This window comes from Paroedura picta, chromosome 16 (assembly GCF_049243985.1).
Source record: "Paroedura picta isolate Pp20150507F chromosome 16, Ppicta_v3.0, whole genome shotgun sequence".
Classification (NCBI taxonomy): Eukaryota; Metazoa; Chordata; class Lepidosauria; order Squamata; family Gekkonidae; genus Paroedura; species Paroedura picta.
In genome coordinates this window covers 13,232,850-13,255,718 of record NC_135384.1, presented here as the reverse complement: position 1 = coordinate 13,255,718, position 22,869 = coordinate 13,232,850, and the positions used below count along the sequence as shown (strand labels likewise).

The following is a 22,869-nucleotide window of genomic DNA, read 5'->3' as shown; positions in this document are numbered from 1 at the left end:
CATTGATGTGAAGGAAACGTTGAATGGAATGGTGAATCAGAGACGATCAGATCAACAGGGCTTTGTCTTTTTCAAATGCCGGAATGATGCCGGAGATTCTAGCAACATCTCTTGGTCTCCATTCATCATTTTTCTAGTGGCCACAGGGAAAACTTGGAGATTGATTAAAGAGGTGAATAATGGCCTTGTTAATTAGATGATTGCAGGGGGGATAATTACCTGTTCCAAGTTGTAAGCCAGAGGAAGTCAAACTGCAGCCCTCCAGATGTCCATGGACTCCAATTCCCATGAGCCCCTGCCAGTGTTTGCTGGCAGGGGCTCATGGGAATTGTAGTCCATGGAATCTAGAGGGCCGCAGTTTGACTACTCCTGTTGTAAGCTCTCTGGGAGAGGAAAACATGTTGACCGCATCTCAACAGACATTTTATTTTGGACTGGACTGAAGGATCCAAGAGATTTATTGAAATAGTCACTATTTATTGAAATAGTCACTGGCAAACTGAGGGAAAAGTACAACTAAAACAGACATGCAGAGAGTTCAACATTTGAGGAGGTGGCAAGAAACAATGGTTCAAGTGTCCCAATCTTTCAACGATGGAATGCTTTGAAATTCCATTTAGAATTTCAACTGTCGTGGAGTACGGGTGGCGAGGACTTACCCGGGCTGCAGTTTGGCGGGCGGAAGGCAAGCGGGAATAGATGCAGCTTTCTGCCCTGGCGGCAGGGCAGCCAGCAGTAGGAGGCATGACCAGGGGGTGCCTGTTTAAGATGCTGCTTGGGGCTTTCCCACCTTTTTGGCAGGCCACCAGGCAAGAGACCTATCCTCCCGTCCCCCTTGTTATTATGTGTTACTTTGCATGTTATTTGCTTGTTGTCACAGAGGTGTCCGTGCATGGTATTGAGCCTGTTTTGGGGGGAGCTGGTGTGCGATAGGACTCCCTACAAGGGGTGGGGCCCCTTTAAAGTGGTGGTGGTAGCCAGCAGTCAACTACTCAGCGGGGTAGACCAGCTCTGCTCATTATGACCAGACAACTCTAGGGATTGCCAAGGAGGTTTGCGCCCTTTGGTCCCCTATATGGGTTGTCTCCCTTCTTAGCTTACCAAAATTAAAAGGCAACACGTATTCCCAGCAGGGATCTTGACGTGTACCTTTTTAGCGTGAATTAAGGGTGGCAGCCAGTGGTCTGCTTAGTATTGGCTCTTTCCCATGCTGCACCAACTCTCCTAAGGGAGGTGTGTTTGTGTAATAAAAACTGTGGCCAACTTCTAAGCCAAAACAAGTGGGGTCATGTCTTCCTTCCGCCAATACTGGCCTCCTGCCTGCCCAAAACAATTTTCTTAACTTTATTTTATTTATAAAATAAAAACATTGTGTTCTGCTGCTGGGCCCTAGTACATTGATTACACTGGTTCTGCTTTCCTATAGAAATGCTTCCTCCCTCTCGGTTTCTTCTTCAGAGTTTGTCAGAAGTAAACTTAGGCCTTTCAAGTTGGGCACTGCCACAGTGACACTAATCCTGATGGCAGTATTGCATTAGTCCTGCTGCTGGGCTGGACTTAATGGCGGCCACCCTTTAATAATAGGGGCATCCCCTGCTGCAATCTTGATAGCTTTTCCTGTCTGCTTCCTAAAAAGAACAGCGATGGAGATTTCACCAGTTCCTTGGCTAATTGTTTAACTGTTTTTATTATTTTAATCGCCATTGTATTGATTAACCGTTGTATATTGACCTGAGACAGCAGGGCCAATAGGGGTGGTCTATACATCTTATAATAAATAAATCTGACTAAATGACTAAACTGAGGCTAGTGTAACTTGGTCTCATTATAACAAAACAAGAGGCACTGGAGGGAAAAGTTGAAGATAGCAGGAAAAGAGGAAAACGCAACATGAAAGGAATTGACTTGAACGAAAACCATGACCCTCAGTTGGCAAGACCTGAGCAAGGCTGTTAAGGAAAGGATGTTTTGAAGGACATGAATTTATAGGGTTGCCATAAATTAGGAGTGAAGTGATTTGACAGGACACATATACGTGCACACACACGGATCCCATCTGTTAACGGTTCAAAATAGTTTCAGCTGGAATGGCATGTATAGCTTATATGCAGTACTGGCAGAGAAGGAAAGGTACTCCATGAGCATCTGTGGCATTTTTCCCCCCCATTGGACAACGTATTTAGGAAAATGCAGCCACCTTAGCATGATTTAGTCCAACATTTTATAAATTAGACCACATGGGAGATTCATCTACTTTTCTTCGTTTGGTGCAGTTAGTCTGTGCGTCATGGTTATAGTTCACTTGACCTTTGTGAAGTTGGAATTCTGGTGTTAGCTTTGCTTAGCATACTAAGCATAACAGATTAGGACTTTTGCTCCTGTAAAGATAAACTCTTAATGATTACAAGTATGAACTCCAGCCTGCCACCACTGACCAATTTTCATGTCCAACAAAACTAATCTAGTTGTCCCACAGAGTTTTCTCACTTGGTGTTGCAGCTAGGCCACACATTCAAACCTGAGAGATGGACAACCGCATCATCCACATGTCTGTCCTATGACCTCCTTCCACTCCCAGGTCATTTGCAGTAAGAAAACTCTCTAGGATGTCAAGAAACATGGCATAGTTCATGATAATTCTAACCTTTAGGTGTTAAAATATTCAGGTCGGGGGGAGGGAGGTCTGATTTTGTACTGTAGCCAAAAGAAATGATTGTAGAAATAAATTAATTTTAGACAAATTCTTCTTTTGTGGATTTTTTCCTAACGTGTTTTCTTACATCATTATATTCATTGCTGCCTCACCAAGGTGGACCAGAGAGATCTCTTACCAAGAAATGATTAACAAATTTTCTCCTTCAGTGTCTCAGAGAGTCAATGCAATTATGTGATTTTGCTACTCATGTAATTATGGAATTGATCACAGTTATCTCTATTTTTCTCCCCAAGTCCCTTGAGTATTTTGCAGCCCACTAGCAAAAATAAGAACAGGACTATTAATATGCCACCTGCCATTCACAATAGGTGTAGACAGACAGAGCTCTATCAGTTTGGTCACTGATATTATAAAGAATGTAATCCTGGGTTTAATGGAGCTCAATGAGGGGTTAGTCAGTTTAAGCTATACCGGCCATTGTGGGGCATTGAAGTTTTCATCTTTAAATCAAAATTGACTCCATACAATGGCATGGTTCATGTTGCTTTTAATGATGCCAGCTGAGTTAGTTAGCGAGATTCCTTTTGTTAACTGCCCTATTGCTAAGCCTCTGTCTTTCTTTCACAAGTACTACCAGTCAGGAGACATTGTAATTGGTGGCATTATTTCTCATATCTTCATCTCTTCTGATGAGATGACCTTTGAAAGACATCTTCATCAGGAACCCATTGATGACGTCATGTAAGGAGATGGGTTTGTAAGCTTCTTTTTTTTTAACTACCTCTCCAGAGGATATCATCAAATCACTTAGTTTTAAGAAATGTCTTTAACCTTCAGTATGGTAGGGGCATCTGCCCCTTTTCAAAAACCCACTAATCCCACAGTAGTGGGTCTACCAAGGGAAGATCTCCCCCATTGAATATTATCAATATATACCCAAAACAAGGGTCTTTCAAGGCAAGTGGGAAGCGGAGATGGTTTGCCATTGCCTTTCTCTGCAGAGGCTTCCTTGGTGGTTTCCTTGCCAAGTACGGACCCTGCTTAGCTTCCAGCTTAAGACAATCACAGCAAGAGGCTTTCAAGGCAACTAAAAAGCAGGGGTGGTTTGTCTATGCCTTCCTCTGGCTTCCTTGGTGGTTGCCCATCTAAGTACTAACCCTGCTTAGCGTCTAAGATCTGCCAAGCTCTGATAATGCCGTGCCATGTACTCTCTCCAATAATTATATAACAATTATAATAGCATTACATTAATTGCAACAGAAATATAACATACATTTTAGAAAATGGTTGAGGAGGAGGAGGTGCTGACTCAAAACAAGTTCAATCCTCAGCATCTCGAATAAGGATCAGGCTGTTAACTGGAAGTCCTATAGTGGATGTCACATCCTGATGCTAATGTACAGTAATGCAACATGAAACTTTCATTGCAGTGTACTAACTCAAAATTACCAGCACATTCTGGCCTTGGTATTTGCTATAGAAGAGATCAATGAAAACCCTTTGATGACTTTGAATGTCACCCTGGGATTTAACATCTATAACAGCCGCTTTAGTGCAAGATGGACCTACCTTGCTTCATTGGAGCTTCTCTCGACACGGGGCAAATTCATCCCTAATTACAAGTGTGATGCCCAAACCATTCCAGTAGCAGTCATTGGGGGACCAGGTTCGGATGTCGGTCTTACTATGACAAGCATTCTACATAGCTACAAGATCCCTCTGGTGAGATATGTACATGGAGCAAAGAAGTATAATGAGGGTCGATGAGCTGAAATTTACCAAATGTCAAATCTTAAAATTGATACAAAATATTTTATAGATACTGTCCCAAAAGATATAGTAAGAGTCCTTGTTATAATGGGAAGTAGTAGAAATGTTATGAAATAAATTTTATCACACGTGGTGTACTTGTCAGAGAGTAAGGAAATACTGGATTGTGATTCATGGTGAAATGCAAAAGATATTGAAATCAGATTTGCAGTGGATCCCAAATGTTAAATATAGTGCCAAATAGTATTAAAATGCACAGTGATCTTGTTGAATATATATGGCAACAGTTGCCATGATCTTATATGTATCAAGGAAAAAAAGAATCCATACCTGATCTTGCAGATTGATTAAATGAATGGATGGGATTTGGGTCAATGGCAAAATTTACATATTTGATGCACAGCAAACCAGATTTCAATAGAAAACAGAGTCCCATTTTAGATTATATTGATTGAGAAAGTGAGATGGAAAGAAATGATTAATTTATATGTGGTATATGTAAGCAGTGTGGTAGTATTGATGAGGTAAAAGGGGAAAATATAAGATGCATTTATTTATTTTGTTTTTATCATTAGACTGACAGGCCACCATTCCTGACCTGCTGGATATCTTGTGAAATGGCCACTCATTAAATATAAATGTAATATATAGTGTCTTTCTCTTTTCTAGACTTTGTAATTTTTCTGAATATTAATGTTTCTTTTTTAAAAAGTATAAAGAGTGTTTCATTCATCTCTTGCCCTTTCGAGGTGGCATGGCTACAATAAAGAGTTATACCTTAAAAGTGTAATCCTGACCCCAAACATTTGTGGATCTTAAGATTTATGAATCAAAATGATTCACAGTTGTTTTTTTTCACAATCATGTTCAAATTCTGTTCGGAGGCTGAACTGTCAACATTCTCTCCAGCCACTTTAATTGCACTTTGAATTATACTTAGGCAAGCATAGCATTAGATAAGTATATAAACTGTGGCTTTGTTTCAGAGATCTCTCTTCCTATCTCCTCTTTTTCCTTGTATTTCCTCTAGCTGATATATGGTTATCCTTTAACGCCTAATAACCACATCCTGTCAATGTTCCCAAATGGAGCCGTTCAGTATAAGATGATGCTCCAGTTACTGCTCCATTTCAACTGGACATGGATTGGGGTAATTTCTCCAGACGATGAGCAAGCTGAATGGGTTGCACAGGTCATGGTGCCTGTATTTTCCCAGAGTGGTATCTGTGTGGAATTTATAGAAATCTTACCCCAAGTAACTTTTTCAAGTAACCTTGCTGAAGGGATAGCAGAAGGAGCTGAAAAATATTCCATTATCATGAGAAGCACTACCAATGTGGTGGTGATACATGGTGAATTTGAGACAATGATACTCTTGAGAATGTTGCTCCACTACTCGGAATTTGCAGATGCGTCCATAAAGACTAAAATTTGGATTATGACAGCCGCGATGGATTTCATATCGGCTTCTTTTCAAAGAGATTGGGGTGTGGATTTTATGCAGAGTGCAATCTCCTTTGCACTGCACTCCAAGGAGCCTGTGGGATTCCACAGATTTCTTCAGAAGACAAACCCTAACTCCGATCAAGATGGCTTTGTCAGAGACTTCTGGCAACAGGCATTCAACTGTTTACTATCTGACTCATTGGGAGATGGAAGTATTGAGGAAGACTGCACTGGGGAAGAAAAGCTGGAGACCCTACCTATGTCTGTTTTTGAAATGAGCATGACTGGCCACAGCTATAGCATCTACAACGCTGCCCATGCTGTGGCACATACTTTGCAAGCCATGCCTTTCTCAGAATTCAAGCACAGAGCAAGGACGGAGAGAGGGAGACTAAAACTTGCAGATCAAAAGCTGTATCAGGTAAGTCAATGAGTGCACACCACAACAGTCCAGAAAACAAACCGACAAAACTTTGCTCTGCAACTTTCACTTAAAAATCACAGGCTCCCCAATGTATTCCATTCTCTACTGGGGTGGCCAAACTGTGGCTCTCCCCATGTCCATGAACTACAATAACCATGAGCCCCTGCCACGCTGATAGGTGGTCATGGTAACTGTAGTCCATGGACATGGAGAGAGTCTCAGTTTGGCCACCCCTGTTCTTGATTAAATGACAGAACATTCACAAATACTACACAATGGGATAGACTAAAATATCCTCCTGAACCACATCATTATTCCACAGCCCCATTTCCTTCACAAAATTGCACAATAGAGCATATTTATTTTATTTATTGCACGTACTGCATAATGATGTAAGCCTTCCTGACCTGTGAAAGCCTTCCTGACCTCCTCAGTCAGGCTGTTTTCCAAGATGGGGACTGAAGTGGAGCTGTTGCTTTTGTTCCTAACTATTAATAGATCCCTATGTATGCTCAATGGGTACAAACCTGTTGGTGGTTCCTGGCCCATGGGAGATTTACCTGGGCTCAGCCAGGGCCAGGGCCTTTTCAGCCTTGGCCCCAACCTGGTGGAATGAGCTCCCTGAAAAGTGACGGCCCTGCAGGAGCTTTCACAGTTCCACAGGACCTGTACGATGGAGCTCTTATGCCCAGTTTTTGGTTGAGGCCAGGATACAGAAGATCAGGGAGACCTTAGAAACTGAACACCACCTGCATTGGGGTAGTCAGCACCACTGAATGTTATGGCCCCTTGAGGTGCTGTGGGAAGGAGGGGAGTGCGCAGGTTAGGACTTGGGTTTTTATGGGTTGTCTCATTGTTGGAGTGGGCTTTGGTTTGGTATGTATTGGGGTTTTTATCATTTTATTGTAACCCACCGCAAGATGCTGTGTGATAGCAGCAGGTAATAAATTCAAATATAAATAATAGTAATAGTAATAGTAATAGTATTATTTGGATTTATAGCCCACCACTCCCCTAAGTAATAGTAATAGTAATAGTAATAGTAATAGTAATAGTAATAGTAATAGTAATAGTAATAGTAATAGTAATAGTAATAGTAATAGTAATAGTAATAGTAATAGTAATAGTAATAGTAATAGTAATAGTAATAGTAATAGTAATAGTAATAATGAAGTCACCTTTGGCCACAAGGCACGTATGGAAAATAATATTAAAAGTGTAAAAGATTGTCCTAAACCACATATATTTGCATCTTTAAAAAAAAATCTTATAAATTGTCCTCTTTTTCTAGTTTAGTTGCACCACTTTATGAGACGGGTCTCCTTTAACAACAATTGTGGGGAAGAGATTAGGTTCAACTCTGAAAGTCAAATACTTGCTGGATTTGATATCATCAACTGGGTCACCTTTGAGAACCAGTCGTTCCTGAGAAACAAAGTCGGAAAGGTGGATCCAAAAGCTACTCCAGACAGAATGCTCACCATTTATGAGGATGCCATCGTGTGGCCAGGAAGGTTCAACAAGGTAGGGTCCTTAGGGGTATCAAGTACACCAAGTTAGGTGTTAAAATTGGTTAATTGCTTGGACATTGAATGGATTTCTCTGGCCTGTTTTTATATTTTTGTCAGTTAGGGGATGCCTGTAATTTTCTCCAAGACGTCTTGCAGCACTTCACAACAATGATGAAATACAATAAAATACCACAAAAAAACCTTAAATATCCGCTTACATTATGGTTAATCTGATGGCGATCTATCCCTATAAAGAGTTCTAATTTCCCATCCCCCCCCACCCCCGTTCATCCATTGGGTCAAGTTCTCTTCTGCTGGAGTGAGGGACCAGATATAATCATACATTGGGGAGGATCCTCCAATGGTAACACTGAGACTCTGTCCTGGCCTCAACTATATGCCCGGCAGAAGAGCTCCATCTTGCAGGCCCTGTACAAAGGTGACAACTCTGGAAGGGCCCTTAGCTCTTCCAGGAGCTCATTTCACCAGGGTGGGGCCAAGACCAAAAAAGCCCTGGCCCGGGTCGAGGCGAGGCAGATGTCCCGCGGGTCCAGGACAACCAGTAGATTCATACCCGCAGAGTGAAAAGCCCTGAGGGGGCATAAACAACTAAGCAGTCCTGCTGATAAGTGGAACTCAGGCTGCATATAGCCTTAAAGGTCAATACCAATACCTTGAACTTGACCAGGAAGCAGACTGGTACCCAATGCAGATGTCGCAGCAGTGGCTGAATATGGGCCCTCCAAGGTGTTCTAGTGAGGACTCTTGCAGCCGCATTTTGTGCCAGCTGCAGCTTCCAGGTCAGAGCTGGCAAAATGAGCCAAGGGCAGGCCCACATAGAGCAAGTTACAGAAGTCTAATCTGGAAGTGACCGTTGCATAGATCACTGTAGTCAAGTGATCAGAGGACAGGTAGGGCGCTAGTAGACGCACTTGGAAGAGATGGATAAATTCTGTTTGGGCTACTTTTGTGACCTGAGCCTCCATGGAAAGGGAGGTCACTCCCAAATTCCTGGCATCCGGTGCAGGTGCTAATTGCACCCCGTCCAGGCAAGGGAGATGTACTTCCTTATCCTGCCCTCTTCTACCCAGCCACAGGACCTCCTTCTTGGAGGGGTTGAGTTTCAGGCAACTCTGCCTGAGCCATGAAGCCACTGCTTCCAAACAACTGGCAAATGTTTCCAGGGGGGCTGGAGTCCGGCCAGCTGTCCATTACAAGGTAGAAGTCCTACACAGGCTTTCAATTAAACTTTAGCTTAGCAGTACTGTAGTTCGGCAATAACTGTCAAAGTACACAGCAGAGAATAACTGGCAAACTGTTGAGTACAGTTTATAAAGTGAATATGAAAAGATGCTCCTCTTCCCTTTGTTGACAGGCACGGCCCCCTTCTCTGTGTAATGAACGTTGTCCTTCAGGTTACAGCAGGAGAAAGAAGGAAGGGAAACCATTTTGCTGCTATGACTGCCTTCCATGTCCAGAAGGGAAGATTTCAAACCAGCGAGGTAAGAGGTGTACCAAACAGAGGGTATCTTAGGCATTTTAAATGAATCTGGTATAAGTTTAGCAGGAGGAAGAAAAAAAACGAATGTAATAATAAATAAAAAATAAAAAATAAAAAATAAATAAAAATAAATAAATAAATAAATAAATACATAAATACATAAATACATGTATAACATTTAATTGACAACAAATACTGGCTAATTTGCTATCCAACAACCTATTCCCTTCCCCATACTTCTGACATATATATATATATATATATATATATATATATATATATATATATATATATATAGAGAGAGAGAGAGAGAGAGAGAGAGAGAGAGAGAGAGAGAGAGAGAGAAAGAAAGAAAGAAAGAAAGAAAGAAAGAAAGAAAGAAAGAAAGAAAGAAAGAAAGAAAGAAAGAAAGAAAGAAAGAAAGAAAATTACCAGGTCTTTTATAACCAGAAAAGGGCTCACTTTAAGTCATGATGTAGAAATCCCACAGCTCTTGGAATACAGGCGATGGCAGTTTCTTGCAAAAGTAATTCCCTCCTTCCCTCCCCAAAAAGGCTTTCTCATATAATTCCCTACCCCTCAAAAAGCTTTTATTTCAGATTTTAAGCAAGAAAGCCCTCATTCAGAGATTGAGAATATTAAAGTATTATTTTTCATGCAGTTGCCCAGTACTGAAAACCACACTTTCTTTTTCAGACGTGGATGACTGTTCACAATGTCCAGAAGATCATTATCCAAACAAGGACAAAGATTTATGCATTCCCAAATACACAAGCTTCTTGTCTTACGAGGAACCCTTGGGGATCAGTTTGGCCATTGTTGCTGTTTCCTTCTCTTTCATCACAGCTTGGATACTTGGAATGTTCCTTAAGCATCGGGATACTCCTATAGTTAAAGCCAATAACCGAAATCTCACCTACACTCTTCTCATTTCTCTCTTACTGTCTTTTCTTGGTGTTTTTTTATTCATTGGCCAACCAGGCAAAGTGACATGTCTTCTTCAACAAACCATCTTTGGCATCATCTTTTCAGTGGCTGTTTCCTGTGTCTTAGCCAAAACAATAATAGTAGTTTTAGCTTTCATGGCCACCAAACCAGGATCTAGGATGAGAAACTGGGTGCAGAAACCATTGGCCAGCTCCATTGTTTTTTCTGCTTCCTCTGTTCAAATCACTAGTTGCATTGTGTGGTTGATAACCTCTCCTCCCTTCCCAGATTTTGACATGCACTCAATGACTGAAGAAATTATTCTCAAATGTAATGAAGGATCAGTCAGCATGTTCTACTGTGTCTTGGGCTACATGGGCTTCCTAGCCATTGTCAGCTTCTCTGTAGCTTTCCTGGCCAGGAAATTACCAGACAGTTTTAATGAAGCTAAGTTCATCACCTTCAGTATGCTATTATTTTGCAGTGTCTGGTTATGTTTTATTCCAACCTACTTGAGCACTAAGGGGAAATCCATGGTGGCTGTGGAGATATTCTCTATTATTGCCTCCACAGGTGGATTACTGGGCTGCATCTTTTTCCCAAAATGCTACATTATTGTGTTGAGACCTCAACTGAACAAAAGGGAGCAGCTGATAAGAAGGGCAAATTGAGAGATTCACTCATTCTAGCTAACTTTCCACAGAAATGCACAGCAGGGATATATATGCAGACAGTTTTATTCTTTCCTACCTGAGCTAGGTCAGACTAAACATACCCCTCTCACCTTTATCCTGAGAGTTAGGATGAAAGATAGCAAGAAAACCAAGATTAAAATCAGCAGACTTTAGCCATTTACCAATATTGTAGGACAAAATTACTTCCCAGATAGAATGTTTTTAACTGGAGATGCTAGGGAGGGATTTAAAGGTGATACGCAGGGGCCATGCTATCATCAGCTGTTTGGCTTGCTGGCTGCTTCCTTTAAATTCCTCCCCAGTTAGAAAGGTGGTATGAGCATTTAAAGGAAGCAGCCAGAATGCTGAACAGTTGCTGATGAGAGGTCACCCAGCTGGGGTGGGTGGGGCTTTCTGGGGGTGGGTGGGGCTTTTTTCATTATCAATTGTTAGGTACAAACTCTCTCCTGCCTTCTCAGGTGCTGCCTAAGAAAAAGAGGGGGGGGGAGTATTCAAACAACCAAATCATGGCCAAATCACCAAGCACAATTCAGACCTTTCAAATGCAGGGAATGGGCATTTAGGCTCAGATGAGTAGGGAAAGTACCTAAATGAGCATTGGTTTCAGGTACTGTTCAGCTTATCTGAGCCAAGTCACTGATGCCAACCAACCTATTGGAAGACCATTTATGTGGTGACCATAGCAGTCTTTTCCATCTACTGCATCAAATGTCCATGTGAAAACTATACATTGATATCAGCAATCGTCCCATTAGGGTAAGGGTTTTGACATTGGTAAAACGGGACACCATTGACCGGGGGGGGGGGGTTCTTGATTAAAAATTTGGTCCTTATGGAGCAACAAAAGGTTTCATAGAATGCATAGAATGCAAAAATAGTATTGTAATATATATATATTTTTAATTTCCACATAAGTACAACTGGCCAGGTACTCCCAGATGTCCCTTCAAAAGTGGGACAATCTGGTCACTTCACATTAGGGTCCGGATCCAGGAACACCAGCCCAGACTCAGACACTGGGTAATGGACGCTCTGATGGTGATTCACTTCATTGAAAAAGGACACAAGCCAGAAGATTTGCTATTCTTTGGACCCGAACAAATCTCAAATGTTGGACCACCATAAAATGGACATTAACAAGATCTTGAGACAACGTGAAAGTTTTTTACATTTATTCACTTGATACTTTGAGCCCTAAGGGTTTAAATACAAACTTGGAACTTTCTTGCTTTCTGTGAGGTAGCACCTTTAAGAGGCATAGGTGCTGCAAAGTGATGCTGTGATATTTTGAGCTCAAGCCCTGTCCGGGTGACTTTTGATTAAGTTTTATTATAGTTTAAACTCTAACCGGTAGATTGGAGTTTATGGCCAGTTGTTATAATTTAGAGTCCTAAAGTCTCAGAAATTAAAGGAATAAGGAATTAATTACCCTATTTTTCCAAAACAATGGGATATGGTCTTAAAGTCTGTACATACTCTCTCTGTGGCTCTTGACATGAGAAAGAAAAAACACTTCCGGATATTCTGGCCACTACAGTGACCTGATGGGAAGGGACTAAGTAAAACCCCTCTTTGTTGGTGTAGTAATGTACAGGTAAAGGTAAAGGTAAAGGTATCCCCTGTGCAAGCACCGAGTCATGTCTGACCCTTGGGGTGACGCCCTCTAGCGTTTTCATGGCAGACTCAATACGGGGTGGTTTGCCAGTGCCTTCCCCAGTCATTACCGTTTACCCCCCAGCAAGCTGGGTACTCATTTTACCGACCTCGGAAGGAGGGAAGGCTGAGTCGACCTTGAGCCGGCTGCTGGGATTGAACTCCCAGCCTTATGGGCAAAGCTGTCAGACAGCTGCCTTACCACTCTGCGCCACAAGAGGCTCTTGTACAGGACACATCCATAAATCATATGTTTGGGTTTTGTTCAGTGAAATCAATCTATGCTACCCTTGCATGACTTAGACCTGCAAAATATTATCTTGGTAACTCTCCAACCAATTTTTCTCTTTCAGATTTATGCCGTGTTAGTATGGTTCTATCATGTATGTAATTCTCATGAAAGAAACAAACAAACTGTGGGAACATCATCAGAGGAAAATGTATAAAATGAAAATCAAACAATTGGAATGAAAACTAAATAAAAGAAAAAAAAAGGCATCTCTCTTTGCAAAAAAATATTTTTTTATTTATAATGTTGGTAATGAATGTCTCCCCAAAGCTGGTGGAAATAAACCATTGTGGTCATTGACCTAGGAAAAGGAAACTTTTCAATTACCCATGTATATTTTGTTTTTCAGTGAGAAGTGTGATGTAATTTCAGGGGGGGGGAAGCACCTTAGCATAGATTCACTACAATAGTCAGTCAATTGTTTTCATGTGTATTTATTTGTTTCTTTACACCTACCTCACAAAAGAGGCTACAAATTGGCTGGGTATTTTATAATTGACACCATTTTGAGGGAAGAAATTATGAAACCGGGTGAAGGGTAAGGAGTGAAGTGGAGAAAGCAGTAGTTCTTAAATCAGTATACATGTATACTTAATTAAACCACCTCAGGCCAGCTTGTTATGTGGGCTGCCACCCCTCCACCACAGACTGGTACAGCCACACCAACCCTCCCTGAAACTCATGCGCAGATCATTGTACCAGACAGAGAAAGCCAGGCCAAGCCCAATGGGAAAGCTACTAAGATCCACCTCTTGTTCTCAAGCAGGACTTGAAGCTAGGATTCTTCCAGCACACCTGCTTGGAAACTAAAGAGGAGTTTGTCAGCACACCTGGCAGGAATAGAGAGAAAAGGATCCCCACTCAAAACACCCCTCCACTCAGCCAAGGACATAGTCTTGTAAAGGGAACTGGCCACCCTCTTTCAACACCAAATCTAACCCAAGATTTGGTCTTTGTCCTTTCCCTTATCACTATCCCCGAGCACAAGCAGTCATCCAGGATTTGCCAGAACTTGTCCATCAGCCCTTCAAGATGGGAAATACTTATTCATATTCCCAGCTGCTAGTTTCTTTGTCTCAGCAACCTGTTTCTTTGTTGGAATCATGATAGTTACTGGCCATCAAACTCTTTGTCCAACCCTGGGACAAGGTAAGATCTTCCCGCTATAACCTCAAGTCACAAATTTCATTAAAACATCAGGCTCCTGCAGCCTACAAAGTGCAGTCAGTTTCCAGTTTACAGGAACACTTTCCAATGTTCGTCTTGGTCCCTCATTTGTCACCCTGAATGACTTCCCCGACCTCTGGAACTTTGCTCCACCCAGAGAATAGGTAAATACCCACCTCAATCAAAAGTACAGCCTATTTTCCCTTCTGTGCTAGTAGCTAAGAAGACATATTTCTATGTTAGTGTACACATGTGCTGTCTTTGTCTAATTAGTTTGTGTCACTAAAATCCTTCCATGTTTAGATCATTGTCTGCCTCAGTTCTATCACAGTGACATAATTTACCTGGTAAACTGAACCATAAAAGTTCTCATATTAAATCACGCTGCCTCTTGTTGGCTCTACCAGCTAATTCCCCACAACTAAATTTAGACGCGTGTCCTTATAGACATGCAATTGGCGTAACAAGCTGGCCAGGAATGATGGTATATAAGCTCAATTATAAGTAAATAAGTAAATATAAGAGCCTCTTGTGGTGTAGAGTGGTAAGCAGCAGAAATGCTGTCTGAAGCGAGGTCCATGAGGTTGGGAGTTCAAACCCAGCAGCCGGCTCAAGGTTGACTCAGCCTTCCATCCTTCCAAGGTCGGTAAAATGAACACCCAGCTTGCTGGGGGGTAAAATAGTAATGACTGGGGAAGGCACTGGCAAACCACCCCGTATTGAGTCTGCCATGAAAACGCTAGAGGGTATCACCCCAAGGGTTAGACATGACTCGTTGCTTGCACAGGGGATACCTTTACTTTAACCTTTAAGTAAATATCACAGCAGAAAATGCCTGTCTCCATTCTTCTACACTTCCATATTATTACTTACTAATGAAAGCAAAGGCTTAAAGTGGCCAAGTCAAGGCTAATTTAGGCTAAATGTAGAGGACAATTAAAGTCTTTCATTTAGGCTTCTTATAATTTGACCCTTCATGTTAAGTTCTGGCCTCACAATAATAATATACAATTTGGGGGAAAATATGCAGACCAGCAACCCAGCACTGGAGGATAAGATAGAGAAGACTTCCACAGCCACCGTGTATTTTCCTTTGGTACTCATATAGGTTGGAACAAAGGTCAGCCAAACACTGCAGAAGACCAGCATGCTGAAGGTGATGAACTTAGCTTCGTTGAAACTATCAGGTAACTTCCTGCCTACGAAAGCCACAGTGAAGCTCACAGTGGCCAGGAAGCCCATGTATCCCAAAACACAATAGAACATGGCGACCGACCCTTCATTACATCTCAGAATCATTTCTTCAGTCATTGAGTGCATGTCAAAGTCTGGGAATGGAGGAGCAGTTATTAGCCACACTGTACAAATAGTGGCTTGAATGAAAGAGCAAGAAAGAACTATGGAGATGTCCAGCCGTTTCCTCACCCAGTTTCTTAACCCGGAGCCTGGTTTGGTGGCAATAAAGGCTAGAACCACTATGATGGTCTTGGCCAACACACAAGAAATGGCCACTGAGAAGATAATGCCAAAACTAGTTTGTCGGAGGAGACATGTCAGCTTCTTAGGCTGGACAATGAAAAGCAAAGCACAAAGGAAGGAGAGCAGGAGGGAGATGAGGAGAATGTAGGAGAGATTTCGGTTGTTGGCTTTGACTATGGGAGTGTCCTGGTTCTTCATGAAGATGCTGAGCACCACAGCTGCCAAAAGAGAGAAGAAAATTGCATATGTGGCCAAAGCGATCCCCAACGGTTCCTCATAAGACAAAAAGCTTATATGTTTTTTTAGGCAAGAGTTTTGATTAATATTTGGATACTGATCTTCCGGGCACTGAAAGCAGTCATTGGTATCTGGAAATGAAATAAGGGGATATAGACGATTAAGAACTTTGTATATTGTCACATATTAATCTGTATTACATGGAGATCTTGACATTGCATGAGCCTCCAACATTGCAAGAGTCTCTGACCCGGAAACAGCCCAGTTCATGTAAGGCATCTTACAATTTCAGAAACTGTCAGTTAGTAGCTCTTCCCTCTTCTCCAAGCATCTCATAATTGCATTCATTTCTATCTAGTCACCCATTCAATCATACATGAAACACACAAAATTGCACATATGCACACCAGATGACATAACAGCCTGTACTATCCTACCTGCAACTTCCCATCACTGGAAACAAAATAGGAATGTGATTGCATGGTAAATATATTTATTTCTTTAATATCAACAAAGTTTCTGTTACACTTCCACTCTTCCAAAACATCCCACCTTGTAACGTTGAAAAAACCTAAAAGTGAAAACCACAAACATATTCATAGATTTAATTATCATGAAAACCGAGGCCTCAAATAATTAGTCTTGGATGTCATGTTAGGAGAAGAAACAGGGATATTTTACAAACATGGCTCATACATTCCTTACCCTCCAAGACTGAAATCTTCCCTACGGGACATGGAAGGCAATCATAGCAGCAAAATGGTTTCCCTTCTTTCTTTTTCTTACTGTAGCCTGAATGACATCTGTCATTGCAAAGAGAAAGGGGCTGCACCTGTCCATAGATGAAAGACAGGAATAGGGATTATTTTTTAACATTCAGGAAATATATTTTAAGAGTTTCACTGGTTCACTAGTCAGTTTTCTATGACTGTTTATGCACTGGAGTTTTCATGCTGGGCTGCAGGCTGGAGTTTTAGTCGTGGCAGGTTGCCCCACTTCTTCCACACGGGGGAACATTTGGCCTGGTGCACCTCATGCACCCCCAATTTGTGTTCCTGCATGGGAGCTGGGACAGTGAAGTTCCCAGTGAATAAACTGTCTATGTAACTATATCGTTCTGACTGGTATAAGAACATCTGTTTTGGAAGCCAATTGTTATGCAATGGGATACTTGTATGTTTTCCAACAAAAAACAGTTTTTCATATACTGTACAGGTCTCAAGAAAATGAAAACTTGACTGCTACCAGGAGGTGGGAAGTGTTATCAAGCCACAACAATTTACAGTAATCCTGTAGGTCTTTTCAGGGCAATAGATGATCAAGGATGGTTTTCCATTGGCTACATTGGTCTAGTATCCATGGAATTCCTTGGTGGTCCCCCATCCAAGGATTAACCAGGGTTAACCCAGATTAGCTACCCAGATGTGATGCCATTGGGCTAGCACAGGCCATGAAGATCAGGGCACCACATGATTTAGAAATCCTATTTGCTTTAGTCGTAATTAAAATTCACTGTTTGCAGTAGGAATACCTCCCAGGAAACTCACCAAAGATGCACAATAGACAGCAAATGGTTTAATGCAATATATGTATACCTTTCTTACAATGTTATGATTTCAAATTGAAAAATATGATCAGAATGGAGCTGATCTGATTGGCAGGCCACAGAGCAAGAACAATTCCAGAATTGGTAATAGGAACCACTTCTGGAACTCCAAGAAACTAAAATTACACACTTTGAAAAATCCCACCTGGTTAAACATTTGGGGCCAAATGACGGCATCATCATGAAGTGTGAACATTTTGTCTTCTGGAGCTTTTGAGTTAATCCTTCCAACTTTGGTTCGGAGAAAGGACATATTGGGAAATATGGCCCAGTTGATAATGTCAAGTCCAGCCTCAATCTCCCCTTTCTGGCCAATGGAAATCAGGTCCCCAGCACTGTTGTTGAATGACACCCTTTTCAGAAATTCATGGAACTGGATACATATGTAAGAATGTTAGTACTTGGCTATAGTAAAGGATCATAGTGCTATCCCCTTAATAGACATGAATCTGCCTTAAACAGAATGAGACCCAGGTCGCTGTCAGCATGGACTGCTCAGATTGACAAAAGCTTTCCAGGGTCTCAGACAGTTTCCTCCACTTTCTCCACAAGTACAGTAAGATTATTTAACTGGTGGTCCTGGGGATTGAACCTGGGATCTTTTGCATGCCCAGAAAATACCATGCTCCTTAGCTACAGACCCACCCATTAAATGGAAGAACCAAATGGTAAGAACCAAATATAAGAACCAACTAAATCAGAGGTAGTCAAACTACGGCCCTCCAGATGTCCATGGACTACAATTCCCATGAGCCCCTACCAGCAAATGTTGGCAGGGGCTCATGGGAATTGTAGTCCACGGACATCTGAAGGGCTGCAGTTTGACTACCCCTATGCTAAATGTTTAATTACTAAAATGCCTGCTTTTGAGCCAAGGGTGTATTTTGCAGTCATGGGTGTCTTGTTCATCAACTGTGTCTGTCTACTCTCCAATTTTTGTGAACCCCTCCCTTGTTTGAAATTCCTTCTAGACATTACCTGCCATGGCTGTTGTTTTAGAAGTTTTCTTCTCCCTCCATCTGCCCTTGCTCTGTGTCTCAGCATGGATGAATACATGTCATGTAATGCATGTGCCACCACATAGACAGCCATATAGATGCTGTAGCTGTGGGCAGTCATCCTCATTTCAAAGACTGAATCAGGAAGACTCTCCAGCTTCTCCTCCCCAGTGCAGATTTCCTCACCAGTCATGAGTTCTGGGGTACTGGGCAGTGAACAGCCAAAGGCCTGTTCCCAGAATTCCCCTATGAAGCCATCCTCTTTTTCAAAGACAGGGTCTCTTGCTCGGAGAACCCGATCAAATCCTGACACCTCCCTGGTGGGAGCTGCAAAGGATAAAGCACCATTTAGGAAGTCTATGTTCCAATTTCTTTCAAATTTAATAGATGTGAAATCCATTTGGGAAGTCAAAATCCAGACTTTGGCTTTTGTCCTCATTGGTATTTCATAAAATTCTGCAGCCTTAATCAATGTTCGAAAAACAACCATGGATTCAATTTCGCCATGGACCACCATAGCTTTGGAGGTGCTTCCCATGACAACTGTAGATATTTTACAGTTGGCTTCTTCCATTTCGGAAAGTGCACTCGAAAAAGTCATTCCTGGTAACTTTGCTATGAAATCAAAGCAGATACCATGCTCAGAAAAAATAGGGGACACATCCTGTACAAATTGCTGCCCATAGTTATCATCTGCACAGATTATACCAATCCATATCCATTGGAAATAAAGCAGTAATTTCATAATCCCCATGTACTGATTGGTCCAACTGGGGTACAACGAGTAAAGAAAAGCCCCTTCAAATTTGTTGGTCATCACTGGAGCAGAACCATAGAGGAGCTGAAGGAAAAGAAGGGAGAGGGCAGTGTATACTTTCATAATCAAAGGATCCCTGTGGTTGAAGAATGTGCCAGGAACAAATGATGTATATGCCACATTTTATCTCTTCATACTAAAATCTACACTCTTGCTTTTGCCTTTACTGTGTTGTGTTTATTAATGATACTTAGCATGTAAAAGAAAGGAGGAAAGGATGACCAAGGATTAGAAATATAACATAAAATAAATAAATAAGCAAGCCTTCCAATCTTAATGTAAGAAGATCCACACTGAGCTACCTAATGTAAGAAGATACACATTGGGCTACCTCCCCCCCCTCCCCACTGTTGCGGCGGGTGCTTCCCCAGGGCCCAGCAAGTACCCCCGCGGCCAGTTTGGTGTAGTGGTTAGGAGTGCAGACTTCTAACGTGGCATGCCAGGTTCGATTCTGCGCTCCCCCACATGCAACCAGCTGGGTGACCTTGGGCTCGCCACGGCACTGATAAAACTGTTCAGATCGGGCAGTGATATCAGTGCTCTCTCAGCCTCACCCACCCCACAGGGTGTCTGTTGTGGGGAGAAGAATGGGAAGGCGACTGTAAGCCGCTTTGAGCCTCCTTCGGGTTGGGAAAAGTGGCATACAAGAACCAACTCTTCTTCTTCTTCTCCCCCCCCCCCACCGTCAAGACAGGCATTTCCCTCTCCCCTCCATACTATTGGGGCAGCCAGTTCCTTTGGGGTTCAGCAAGTGGTCTCACTGCTTTGTGAGTCACAGGGAGGGCAATCTTGCCCCCCTGCAAGCGAGCAAGGATGGATGTTGAGAGATGGAGAGGAGGGCCACACCCTGATTGGCCCTATTCCATCTTGGACACCTCAGACTCGCTCCACCCCAGGGCCAGTTTCACAAATATTAATAGGAAGCATGGATAAGGATAAGAAGTATTTTTGCTGTGTTTTCTAATTAAAACAGACATAAAAAATAAAAGCACATTAAAAGCAAAAGGAGTTTCTAACGTGAAGGTAGATTATTGGTTCAGCAACTGTCCAGGTTTTCATTGCACTGGGCCACATCCAACTTCAATAGTGAGAGGGATGATGGTAGAATGGGTAGGGCGGTATTCAAAATGTTAGGTCACATAAAAACTTCACTAGACAAGGAACATAGTACATGTCAAGCAGTGGGCTACGCTTTCCTTTCTGCTAAAAGATGGAAATATAATTTTGTCCTCCACAAAACAGAAAACACTTCAGTTTAAAATCTGCATGGCTAAATAACTTCCCATTATTGATTTTTTTTCTCATTGACTGAATATGCATGGGGCAGAAAGGTGCAAGGCTGGAAGCAGTATAGCAGCTGGGCAATCCCCACTTATGCATGATTTTGCCACCAGCCTGGCCCCATCCCAGCCTTGGTCCGTGTTAGGGCCTTCAATAGTCCACAGCAAGGGAATGCTGATTTTGCAGGCCCTTGCATACAGACCTCCCCACTACCTACTGTGTGCCAGCAGGGACACATAATGCCCTGTTCAAGTCCATGACGCTATGTAGCACCAGAGAGCAGAACGGGGCATCGTTTCACACCCTTAATGGTGGGATAGGATCGTGCCACTATCCCATCACTGTGCTGTGAAAAACCCATGTCTCCCACCCACCCTCCCTCTGTCGCTGTGGAAATCTGGAGTTGCGCATGCATATGAAAAACTTCAGGGCAGACTGTGTGCACCGGGAAATTATTCCCCCATGTGTACACGGGAAGCAGTGGGGCATGGTGTCCTACCACTAGAGACTGGCAGCAGCCAAGTGTGGTTGCTTCCACCTATCATCAGTCATTATGTACCCTGCACAGCATGCAGCAAGTTACTTCTGTATTTCATGGAGGTGAGTTTCTCCCTTCAGAACCTAAAGCCTCTATGACAAACAAAGAAAATGTTAATGACATGAGGCCATTTTACCTGTGGAACCTTGAAAAGGCCCAGAATGTCTGCCACGTAGAAAAATAAATTAGAGTTTGGTCCCCCCAAAACTGCGACTAAGTTGTTCTGGTTGTCACACTTGTAGTTCGGAATGAACCTCCCCTTAGTGGAGAGAAGTTCTAGTCCTGCTTGACAGCTCAAACTTGGGCTGAAATAGTTATTATTGATGTGGATACCCAGAGTGATGTTGGGTAAGAGTTGAGGATGTTCATTGATCTCCTTTACAGCAAACACCAAAGCCAGGATGTTCTGGTAAAGCTGAGTAATTACTCTGCAATGAAAGAGAGAATGATGCTGTTCACAGCAAGGTGACTTAAGAAGATGGCATTTCATGCATTTCAGCAATGTATTGCTTTACCAAAGAAACAGAATGAAAACAAAATAAATTGCTCTGAGGCTGGACAACTATGAGGGCTACCACATCTGAAACATCTGGTTATTCCAAACAGCAGTTTCAACAGTGGAACTGTTTTGAAAATCTTCCTTTGCATACATGTGGACAGGAAATGAAATCATAATGACCGTTCCAATGTTTAGGGTAGTTTAATTCAGAGTGTCTGTAATCTCTGATGTGCTTTCTATGCTGGAGAAATGTACACATGGGATGCTAAATTTGACAGGCTGCCTCCATACAATTTAGGGAACTTATATTTGAGACACAGCTACATTTGAGCTGGCTTATATGGACTCAGATTGCTGGTCCGTCAAAGAAAGGATTGTCTACTCAGATTGCCAGCAGGTCTCTAGGGTATAAATCAGAGGTTCTTCCTTAATACAATCTGTTCTAAGATCCTTTAACTGAATATGCCATGCATCAAATCCACACTTTCTATATGCCAAACAGTTCTCTAGTGAGGTACAAGCATACTGATTTGGACTAAAGCTTGTGTTCAACTAACCCTGGAATCTTATTCTACAGCTGGAGTGCTCCTTGAATTACAGATGAGGTTCTACCATTAAATTAACAGCCCAGTATAGGTTTCATCAAATTAAAAGATTGAATCTAAGAAGATCACATTGATTTGTTTAAGGAATTGATACATTTTAAGCCAGTGATTACCTAGGAGAGAAACCATGCATATAGGACGATATATAGTAGCATTTAATTACATTTAAAATAATCAAATACATCTATACTATGGAAAAAATATCCTTCTTACACGACTGTATCTGAGGAACTGGGAGAGGGATATGCTTCAAAACTGATGGTATCTGAAAACTGAAACACAATAGAAACGACACCAGCAATGACGAGGTCTCCTGATTGGTAATACTTGTGAGCAATAGGAAGGGGGTGTCTAGTTGAGCCTTGGACAGACACAGATTCGCATGCCTCCTGCCCCAGCAGCATTAATAGGAAAGTGACAAATAGCACCATCTTGCATGGAAATATTTCTTGTAGACACAAAGTCACCAGATCTCATCTAAACATTCCCTCATTCCTTAGTAGCAAATCTTGAAATAGAAGCAAACTCAGTAGATTGTAACAAAGCCAGGATGGTACAGTGTAGAGAATCACTGAATAAACAGCCCTGCTCTTTGACCCAGTCCAGCTCTGGATGGCCAAGGGAGCACCAATGCCATCTTTGAGTGCTTTCCCCCCTTCCTAGTAATCACTGGAGATCCCAAGGGAAGGAGAGAGAAAAATTGGACGAAATGAGAATGAATTTGCTGATTACAGGGAAGGTAATTTGTCTCCTCAGATGAACATGTATTC

The 22,869-nt window shown here is 42.1% G+C and overlaps 2 protein-coding genes across 2 annotated transcripts; one reads left to right on the top strand and one right to left on the bottom strand.

The window, feature by feature from the left end:
- Positions 1–28: 28 nt before the first annotated feature.
- LOC143825326 (vomeronasal type-2 receptor 26-like) lies at positions 29–10,906 on the top strand. The gene is made up of 7 exons (XM_077313351.1): positions 29–172; positions 3,285–3,397; positions 4,201–4,378; positions 5,457–6,293; positions 7,593–7,820; positions 9,183–9,309; positions 10,005–10,906. Exons 1-7 carry the CDS (start codon positions 29–31, stop codon positions 10,904–10,906), a joined length of 2,529 nt encoding a protein of 842 aa, XP_077169466.1.
- Positions 10,907–14,975: 4,069 nt separating this feature from the next.
- On the bottom strand, positions 14,976–22,530 carry LOC143825325 (vomeronasal type-2 receptor 26-like). Its single transcript, XM_077313350.1, has 6 exons — positions 22,313–22,530; positions 21,132–21,309; positions 18,340–19,200; positions 17,507–17,734; positions 16,461–16,587; positions 14,976–15,886 (listed from the first exon to the last, which is right to left on the bottom strand). Exons 1-6 carry the CDS (start codon positions 22,528–22,530, stop codon positions 14,976–14,978), a joined length of 2,523 nt encoding a protein of 840 aa, XP_077169465.1.
- Positions 22,531–22,869: the final 339 nt, after the last annotated feature.

Excerpts from the sequence above, each read along its gene's own strand:
- LOC143825326 (XM_077313351.1), top strand. The coding sequence starts at position 29 with ATGGTGAATCAGAGACGATCAGATCAACAGGGCTTTGTCTTTTTCAAA. Across the intron at positions 173-3,284 it reads CTTGGAGATTGATTAAAGAG|TACTACCAGTCAGGAGACAT; the intron begins GTGAATAATGGC and ends TTCTTTCACAAG. Across the intron at positions 3,398-4,200 it reads GAACCCATTGATGACGTCAT|CCGCTTTAGTGCAAGATGGA; the intron begins GTAAGGAGATGG and ends CATCTATAACAG.
- LOC143825325 (XM_077313350.1), bottom strand. The coding sequence starts at position 22,530 with ATGGTGCTATTTGTCACTTTCCTATTAATGCTGCTGGGGCAGGAGGCA. Across the intron at positions 17,735-18,339 it reads TAAAACAACAGCCATGGCAG|TTCCATGAATTTCTGAAAAG; the intron begins GTAATGTCTAGA and ends ATATGTATCCAG. Across the intron at positions 16,588-17,506 it reads GGCCCCAAATGTTTAACCAG|GTGCAGCCCCTTTCTCTTTG; the intron begins GTGGGATTTTTC and ends ATCTATGGACAG.